The 10,009-nt window shown below is 33.5% G+C and overlaps 1 protein-coding gene across 1 annotated transcript; it reads right to left on the bottom strand.

Annotated features, from left to right (window-relative positions):
• Window positions 1-999: 999 nt before the first annotated feature.
• LOC9306157 (transcription factor MYB39) lies at window positions 1,000-3,812 on the bottom strand. Its single transcript, XM_021016765.1, has 3 exons — window positions 2,535-3,812; window positions 1,413-2,195; window positions 1,000-1,277 (listed from the first exon to the last, which is right to left on the bottom strand). The coding sequence occupies exons 1-3, from the start codon at window positions 2,798-2,800 to the stop codon at window positions 1,241-1,243; spliced, it is 1,086 nt and encodes a 361-aa protein (XP_020872424.1). The 5' UTR covers window positions 2,801-3,812; the 3' UTR covers window positions 1,000-1,240.
• Window positions 3,813-10,009: the final 6,197 nt, after the last annotated feature.

Here is a 10,009-nt window from a genome sequence, read left to right as displayed (position 1 = left end):
TTTCAGTTTCAGACAAGCAGAATACCTAGACAGACACAACCGGAAATGATAAATTGAGCAATAACATCGATTCGTAAAAGCCCCAAACCCAAAGAACGAAACCCTAAATCCCAAATCGAAATCGACACTTAAACAGAGAGAGTAGAGGATTTCTAACTCACCTTATACCAAATCGGAGGACAAACAAGGAAGAATGACTGATAATTTGACGAGGAAGACGAGATTGAGGCGTCGCCAGTCGCAAATCGAGAGTGAGGCTCGAGGAAGTGAAAGAAATGAAATGAGATTAGGGTTAAAAAAATTTGGCTTTTATATTTAGGTTTAATTTTCGGTAATCGTCGGTAACCGATCGGAATACCCGAACCGAACCGACCGAATAGAAAACCGAAGTCCTAATTTCATCTATTCCGATCGGTATATCTCCCACATCCGAAGCATACCGAATTGCGTTTTTTCGGGTTCGGTCGGATCGGAAAGTTCGGGTCGGGTTTTTATCCCAGGCCTAATTGAAAGGAACACAAAACATTTAACCTATAAATTAAAGAAAATCATATTTATAACCTATACTATACGAAAAATTAAATCAATTTCTGTCTAAAAAATTCATCAAAACTCAGTTGGAAATGGATATTATTTATCGATTCTAAGATGTTGAAAATTAATATCCGTCCGATTAGACTATTAACTAATTGTCTTTATCAAAGTATTTCAAACCTGCATAATGCTTTTTGGGCAAAACTAAAAAAAAAAAAACTAAAAATACAACATTCAACATAATTTCGTATGAAGAATACAGTAATCGTGTGTTTGGGTTATCATAACTCAATAATTAAAAAAGAATACCATCTCTTGGTATTTAACATCTTTACTTAACTTTCTTCAGTGGTAAACAGGCATAGACTGTACCTATTAACACGCCCAAATTAAACATCCCTAGGTATAATTTTTATTAAACTTGTGAATCAAGTTATATAGAGTTGTTTGACTGTATAATTAGACTGATGGATCCAAAATATTGTTATTAAATGGGGAGATATAGAAAGGTCAAAGGATTACAATGTGTTTCTTTACACAACAACCAAACCAAATAAGAACAAATACAAACATTCCTTTACAAGAAAAGAAATATAAACTTAAAATCAATAATTAATGACAAAAAATTAATAATATCAATCGAATATTTATCTTTGTGTATGTATTTTCTTTAAAACTGAGTATACGACCCGAACAAAATCCAGTTCTACCATGGGACGGGTGACGATGTGGGCGACGTTAAGCTGCAGATTTAATAGTAAAACTCTGTTAATAAACATTTTAATTTGAGAAAGTATTTTGTGTTACCATATATAAATATAATATATATATATATATATATATATATATATATAAATCAATGTGGAAAAAGATCTTACTCTAAGAAACTTTTCCAGCAAGAATCACTTGTTTCATCATCAAGGAACTTCTCCCAGTCCTCTAGGAGATCTGATGAACCGGATGACTGTTGAGCCGTACCGGGATGGTTCAAACTGGTTGTCTCAGGAGATACCGATATCGAACCAGAAGATGGGATTTCTAGTAATTGATCACCATAGTAACCCGGTATCATACCGGTTCTGGTATGATCATTTACCTCGGTGGTGGTACTGGTACCCGGTTTTGCTGTATTCAAACTATCTTGAGAAACCGTAACCAAACCAGGAAGCTGGTTATCTTCAAAACCATCCCAAACATTTTCATAAGATGGAATGAAATCCGAGGTGGCGTCAGGAGCGATTCCACTTTGGTTTATGAAAAGTCCAACCGGGGGATTCGGTTTAGGATTCACTGAATTGGTATTGAAGCTATTGACTACCGGTTCCGGTTTAGGATTCACAGAACTGGCGTTGAAGCTATTGATGTTTGGTATGGCTTTGGGGGTTATGATTTGAAGCATTTTATGGATCAATTGGAGTTTGAGAAGATCTTTCAAAGCAGTGTTATTGTTGAAGAGGTTATTGTTACCAAACTGGCCATTGTTGATTGCCGCGGCTAGCATTTGAGAAACATCGAGGATAGGACTAAGATCGTTGGTTCTTGGCTCATGCGTCATTGGATCAATCCCCATTTGCAACAACTTCTTCCTCATGTGAGTGTTCCAATAGTTTTTAATTTCATTATCGGTTCTTCCTGGAAGATGACACGCAATTTTCGACCATCTGTATACAATTCGATTCAAACGTTACTAAAAAGAACCAATATAACATTAACCTTTCGTATGGTTAGAGAATCATAAACTGAATTTAGACTATAGTCTTGACTCTTGAGCATGTGAATTCTATAATAGCAATAATAATATATTCCAAACATAAAATATGTTTGCACATTACATAAATATTTTATTGTCAAACTGAAAATGTTTTATATTTCAAAATTTTGAGAAAATCATGTAAACCAAAACACATAAATTACGCCTGAAACAATCAAGACCTAAATCATTTAGTGCTAACAAAATAGCATAAAAGCTTTAACGGAAAAAAAAAAAAAAAAAGTCTTACTTGTTGCCAAGAAGGGCATGGAGTCTAACGATAGTACTCTCTTCTTCATCGGAAATTTTGCCTCGCCGGATATCAGGACGGAGATAATTCATCCACCGGAGGCGACAGCTCTTGCCACAGCGGTTAAGTCCAGCGAGCTTAGGAAGCGAACGCCAATTCCCATAACCGTTCTCGTTTATATAAGCAGTGAGCTTATCATCTTCTTCTTGCAGCCACGGTCCTTTCTTCACGCCTTTGTCTTGATCGCAACACGGTGATCTTCCCATTTTGTTTATATCAAGAACCCTAACTTATCAAAGGTTTTTGAAGATATGATCTTCTTTGTTTCGTCGCTCCCTACGATCAAGTTTGTATGTATATATAGAGATATGTGAAAAGTAGCCATGACATAACTAAAGTAAAGTTGTGTATGCATTCGTCAGAATTTGATGTAAATATTATTTTTCAGTGCGTGTCATAAGTCTACAATATATGAGTCATTCAATAAATCAGTTAAATAACTAAAATAATTATAACAAAATCAAGATTAGGTAATGATAATATGATATGTGTCATGGCGTTCGAAATTCGAAGAGTAATTCGAGGGGATGACGTTCAAAGAAAGAATGTATTAAAAGCATAGGAATAATTGTTAATGGATTTTGTTATTGTGGGTTAGATTTATAAAATATGTGCCCTAGCTTTGTTAGAAAAAAATGTAGATATTCCCTCATACAATATTTTTTGCCAAATTTCTTACACACTTTTACTTGTAGATACAATCACAAATTATAAACAGTTTCATAATCTGAAAATTCAAACTAATCTTATTGATGAAATTCTGTTATAAAAAAAATGCCACATGCCACATTTCAAAAGTTAAACATGCATGCAGACATGCAAACATTTCAAAAGGCCACATATGTGCTCATTTTTGAATATTTCCCATATATATGTCACTGACTTGCTGTATTTTTTTTTTTTAAACTACAAATAAGAATTTGGCTTAAATGCATGATTATAAATTAAACTTGTTAACTACTTTTCTTGAAGGGTATATATAAGTAATATTTAATTAAAAAGCAAAATTATGTTCTCATTGCAAAGTTCATCAAAATTGGAATCTTGTATTTATCATTAAGTGATAGCTTCCACCGCATTCAAAGAAATTATCTCTACCTGCTTCAATGTCTCATGGTTGATCAAAGCCTACTCTTTCTCTTCTTTTTCTTCTGTTTGAATTCAAACGAAGATTATTATTCTCCTCCTCGTCGTAACCAAAACCTTGTTTGTGCCTGCCCCGCGTTCTGAATTTCTAAGTCACATAAAAATTACCTATGCTATATTATATATATATATATATATATATATATATATATATATATTTCATTTGTTTTTTTGTTTAATTTTTTTGTAGTTTTTTTAACGTTAAAATGTTATTAAAAAACTACGTGAAACTCTCTTTAGTATAGGTTATCTCAAATTTCTGTTTTATGTATACACAAACTTATATTATTTGGATGATCTATTTAATACGAGAATTGCGAATTGATTTACATTAATAAAGGAAATGGATAGCTTTTTCGATTGATTAATTTAATTAAAGAGCTTCTCTCGAGGATTCCAAACATTTACTCGATAGCGTGAGGAACACATAAACTACAACGTGGATTATATTAGAAGGTGTAACTATAAAGTTGGTATTATACTTCTGGATCCTTGGAAAAATCTTACATAGAATAGAATGTTTGTTGTCTTCAAAGGAATGAGAAGGATCACGACAAACTAGAAAAAAACATAAAACGAAGTTTCCCACGGTTGGAGAAAATGTTTACTATAATTTTTAATAATGAGGTTTCACTCTCACAGAAGATCTTGTTTATATACTTAATTACTATTTTTGACCGTTAAATTACTGTCATGAATAAAAGGGTCAATGTGATCAGGCACTTGTTTCACATTGTCAAATTAAAACCAAACACTTACCAACTTTCTATTGATCTCGTTGACTATTTAAACAGTCGTATAAATTAAGGGTTCCATGTAAGTAGCACCATATAGTATAAAATTCCTATGCTATATTTATTTGACATTGTCAACGAGTATAGATAAGACAAGCCTTAAAATTCTATGTAATGTTATTGTTACACGGCTTATGCCACATAGATAATACATTAATAACGAGTTGGGATCGCTCAATATGTTATAAGACAGATTGCTTCTTTGCTATTTTGAGCGCAAATTTGAGTGGGAAAGAGACTTTTGCTTTCACTTAATACGAAAAGAAACAAATTTGTATATGTCAAATGCCAAAAATTTGGTGGACAGGCGATCCAGCTACCCCCGGACATTAGTCGGAAAGCTTTCCAAACTCGGTTCAGGCAGTGTGGTAGCCCATCCTTCGGGGTGGTAGTGAGTCCACTCTGTAGCACTCCGGTGCGTTCCTACCGAGACTGACCGGATCAGCCAATCGGGTATATCAAAAAAAAAAAAAAATTTGGTGGACACCCGAAAAAAAAAACTCTATAATCATGATGCATGTTAGTTTGGATAAATTTTCTCCTGCGCTTATCTCACTTTCTTGACAAGGAAGTATATAATTTGGTAGATGGGAAAATCTTGGAAAAATCAGTTAACTTGTAAACTTATATGAACGACCAAAGGTTAGGCTATACGTAAATATAGAATAAAACAAGAGTTTAAAATAAATCAACATAATTGCATAAAATATCCGTTTGCAAAAGTTTCTAAATAGTGTCCTATACTAAAGCGAAACATCCGTGATCGTGTCTCTTGGAGACGTATATGTTTGGTTATTTCCAGCAAAACAAACACTAATTGTCATATTATATGTTGTCGTTACATAACGAATCCATATATATAAATTCTAGAACACTGAACACCCAAGCTAAGAAGAAATAGTCAAAATAATTTTCAATAAGAAAAGGTTAAACAATAAAAATGTGAACGCGCGTTTTTCTTACATACAATTACAGTAGTATAATAATTTTATTACAAGATATGCTATTTAAATTATACGTGTTCTTCTATTACATTTGAATGAGGGAAATCGAGAAGGAAAAGAGTTCCTGTAATATTTGTTAATTCATTGCGTTTATAGATATGTATTTCACAATTTTTTGCGAATTAAAAGTTAAATCAAAGTGAAACTAAAGTTGTTCCTACATTTTACCGGCGTTGGCGTTGACCGTTGTGTAAATATTTTTAAGGGTACTATAACCTATATTTTATATATATTTTTCTATTTAAATTTAATTATTTGAGAAAATTTCTACAATTTTTCAAATTATTTCAGAAAATTAATGAAAAATTCCTTCAAGTATTTAAAAAATCTTCAAGTATTATTTGTGGATTAAACCCTCTACTAAAGCTTATTAATGAATTAATGATTTCTATTTAATTAACGTTGAGTTGTGCTTTTCGAAATAAAAAAAAAGATATATGTTTTTGAGCTTAAGAGAACAATAGTATGATTAGAAAACGTCGTTTGATATAATTGATCCAAAATAAGTTCGACTATTGGTTGAACCCAAATTATAACCTTGTATTTTGTTGATTTATATGCTTACACACACTAGATCTATTAAAAAAAAGTAGTCGAAAGAGTAAAAAAAAAAACAAGTATGGCCAATTGTTCTTTTTTATGTCGCTGGCGACACAACATAGCGACTGAACGAACAACTTTATTTTTAATTAAATCTAAAACCATCGACAAGTTACACATGAAAGGCCGTGAAAATACCCAAAAAAAAGTTAATAATTAAAAGAGTTCTCTCCCAGGCCCAATAATCGAGACAACACTCTACGACATATTCTCCGGCGCCGGTGTAGCTTTTGCTCGCCGGCGTCGGGATATCTTTTGCTTCTCTCAATTTTTCTGCAACTTTTCTCGATCCCTTTATAATCTTTTTCAATCCCTTTGCAACTTTTCACTCTGTCCAGTACTACTCTGCAAAATCAAACCTAGAAACTCTCCGGCGAATCCTCTACACTTCGTCCAGTCCAGCCCTTGGCCAGCAAAATTGATGAAAAAGGACTCTTATATGTCTTCTTGCTCTTCAACTGACGAATCTGAGATCTGTCGCCCAAAGTTCTCTGGATCTATGGATTTTAAAACCCTCGCCATCCTCGTCGCTCATTGTCTCTACCAGTTTCCCTTGAAGTCAAATCTGCAACCTTCTTGTTTCTCTACGAAATGGAGCTCTGTCGGAAGGATTAGACCTAGCACAATCGCTCCCTTTTCCCAGCATGAGTCCGTACAGCGACGGCGACCTTCTCTTCATCTGCACAACTGAGACAAAGCTAGGGTTTTGCTTGTTGGGCTCCAGTAGAGATGTCTTGGCCCATATGGAAACAACCCGGTCCAGCCCACTTAGCACCAAAAATCAGGTTTGATTGGAACTCAAATCTATCTCCCTCTAGTCAATCTCGGTGTAGTTTTATGAAACCATCTGTTCGAAGACTGCATTTGGATAATAAACTGCCGTTGTTGCTAGTATGGTTAAAGATTTTTTTAGACAACCTGTTATTAGAATTATCTAGGACTCTTGCCTTTGAAGCTAGCAACTTGAATGAACTCGGCATTATGATCCAGTCCATACGGAACTGTGGTTACCGATGTGTCTTCATGCTCCCTTCATCAACTCGACTGATTCATGAGCCCGTTAAACTGCCTCTCATCAACTTGTTGAAGTTCCCACTTAAGAACCTGAAGACTAGTGGCATTATGATCCCCATTCAATGTAGTGGGGGTTACCACAACATTTTCAAGAGTTTCTCACCTGAGCCTAAGACCGCAACCAACCCTATAACCATCTTCAGACAGAGCATTCTTAACCCTGTTCAAACCCTTGGCAAAGCTCTCCTTCGGGTAGACATCCTCATCCCGGTGAGGTTCCCAGCTTTAGCTTTCTCAACGCTGCTTAGTCTTCGATCCAAGACAGTGGCCATCTTTTCATCCATCGAAGTATTCATGGAAGAAGCATCGTTATTTCTTGACCTCACAGGTTCCAAAACCCTTGCAAGGAGTTGGTTCATAGCTCTCAAGTCCACAATTTCGATGACCCTTATATATTTTTATCTCTTTGTTGTATTGGCTTGGGGGATTGCCTTACCTTGCTGTTTTTTAAACTTTGATCTTTATGTTGTATGTTGTGTTCTATTTTAATGGAATGAAGCATATATTTGTCCAAAAAAAAAAAGAAAGGCCGTGAAAAAATGCAATTGAGTCACCACGTCGGTCAAATGGATGCAGGAAAATTTAACGACAACAGTGTCACAGCAACATAAAATCTGTAGAAGATATTTTTCACAACAAAAATCAAACTACAAAAAAGGGCAAATGGATGTATTTTTCAGTTACCAAAAAGAACAAGGCGGCCTATATTTGCTGAAAAGATTGAAAAAAAACAACGGCAAACATAAATTTAGAGTTTTGAAATCGAATTTCAAAGGAATATAGAATGAAATCTCAATCACGATTTTATCATTAATTGAAAGAGTACAGAAAAAACAAAAATATGTATTGAAGGTCGAACACATTACCTCCTAAATTAAATGTTGTCGACTGTCGACCACTTTTATCATTTTGGTGGGAATAACGATTCACGATTCACATTTATCAATTATTTTTGTATTGAATTAGTTCCTTCCCTAAAGTCAGTTTAAGAAAATAACTCTTTGTATACATAAAAGTGAAACCCTAACTCGTGAATCATTGTTGCAAGTCTTTGGATACATAGAGTTATTTTCTTAAACTGACTTTAGGTAAGAAACTAATTCAATACAAAAGTAATTGATAATTTTAAACTAGATTGGGTGATACTTAAGAATTTTATTTTATTAACGCCTTTTGATTTTTTGGTAGATTTTGTGGAGTTGTAAAACTATAAATATAGTTCGGACGGTAGTACTATATATGACCTAGTTGATGATAAAAAGTGTTATAAAGTATGGGAAAAATGTCATTAAAATCCTCAACTTATTCAAAACGTTGATTTAAATCCTCAACTCACGATGAAACGAAATAAATATCAAACTTATGTTGACTTTCCAAATAAACACCAAACTTTCATTGACTTGGCCATATTAGGCATGACGTTAAGTGAGTTAACAGACAATGTTAACGAGATTAATTTTCTGTTAACAGACCCGCTAATTAAAAATGACAGTATTGTTTTACTATAATCAAATCTCATCTAAGTCATATAACCTAAAGTCGTATTCATATAAGTTAGTTATTTACGTAAGAGTCACGAATGTACGTACGTATAGTTGTGTCTGTTCGTAAAGTTGTGTATTTTCGATTAACACATGTACGTACACGTTGTTTCGTGTTGTATAAGTAGATCGAGTCAAACTCAATAACATCATTGTGTGTAATACATTTTATCTTATCAATAAAGATCAAGTTTCTCATACTCTATTTTTCATTTTGGTTTTGTTCTTCATACTCTGTTAAAACAGAGTTCGTTTGTTGATCAAAACACTAACAAGTATTCCTTCTAAACATAAAACGAAGTTGTTTTGTCGTAACTGTTCAATAAAATCTCGAGTTTCAAATCATACTCTATTTAGGGTTAGGAATTTTGCTCGATTTGGGGATCTAAGATTCACTTTAGGGATTTAATTCAATCGTTACGACAAAACGACGTCGTTTTGTTGTTATATGAAACAATGTCGTTATCAATTAACATATATGTTAACAGAAAATTACCTCCGTTAACGAGATCTATTAACCCACTTAATTAATGTCGTACCTAATATGACCAGGTCAACGGAAGTTTGATATTTATTTGGAAAGTCAACATAAGTTTGATATTTATTTGGAAAGTCAACATAAGTTTGATATTTATTTCGTTTTGTCATGAGTTGAGGATTTATTAACCCACTTAACGTCGTACCTAATATGGTCAGGTCAACGGAAGTTTGATATTTATTTGGAAAGTCAATGAAAGTTTGGTGTTTATTTGGAAAGTCAACATAAATTTAATATTTATTTGGAAAGTCAACATAAGTTTGATATTTATTTCGTTTCGTCATGAGTTGAGGATTTAAATCAACGTTTTGAATAAGTTGGGGATTTTAACGACATTTTTTCCTATAAAGTATCTAATACAATTAGTTGTGTTATTTCCAAACTGTCAGATATGTATACTTCGTTTGTAACAATTCCAACCAAAATTTCAAATTTAACATATGTTTAAATATTTTCCAAGAAACAAAGATTTTGAAGAAAGTCTGGTTCGGCTAAAACTAGTTTGGTTCAGTCATTTTGTACATAAGTGAAACTGAACTGGTTGCAAGAAACACTATATTTCGATTTTTTTATTCGGTTTGGTTCAATCATCTCTTTGGAAGAAGAAAAAAACAAAGCCATGCTGGTTTTGTGGAAAATTGAACCAGAACTTTTTTTGGTCAGAGATAAAGCCTCTTTAATTATAGAAAGCTAAAGGGAAAGTCGAAAGAGCCCACGA

The sequence above is a fragment of the Arabidopsis lyrata genome (genome assembly GCF_000004255.2).
Source record: "Arabidopsis lyrata subsp. lyrata unplaced genomic scaffold ARALYscaffold_7, whole genome shotgun sequence".
Taxonomy (NCBI): Eukaryota; Viridiplantae; Streptophyta; class Magnoliopsida; order Brassicales; family Brassicaceae; genus Arabidopsis; species Arabidopsis lyrata.
This window is presented reverse-complemented; position numbering and strand designations above follow the sequence as displayed.

Coding starts and splice junctions, on each gene's coding strand:
- LOC9306157 (XM_021016765.1), bottom strand. CDS start 2,800: ATGGGAAGATCACCGTGTTGCGATCAAGACAAAGGCGTGAAGAAAGGA. Junction 2,196..2,534: donor CATGCCCTTCTTGGCAACAA/GTAAGACTTTTT, acceptor AATTGTATACAG/ATGGTCGAAAATTGCGTGTC. Junction 1,278..1,412: donor TGCTGGAAAAGTTTCTTAGA/GTAAGATCTTTT, acceptor TTAAATCTGCAG/CTTAACGTCGCCCACATCGT.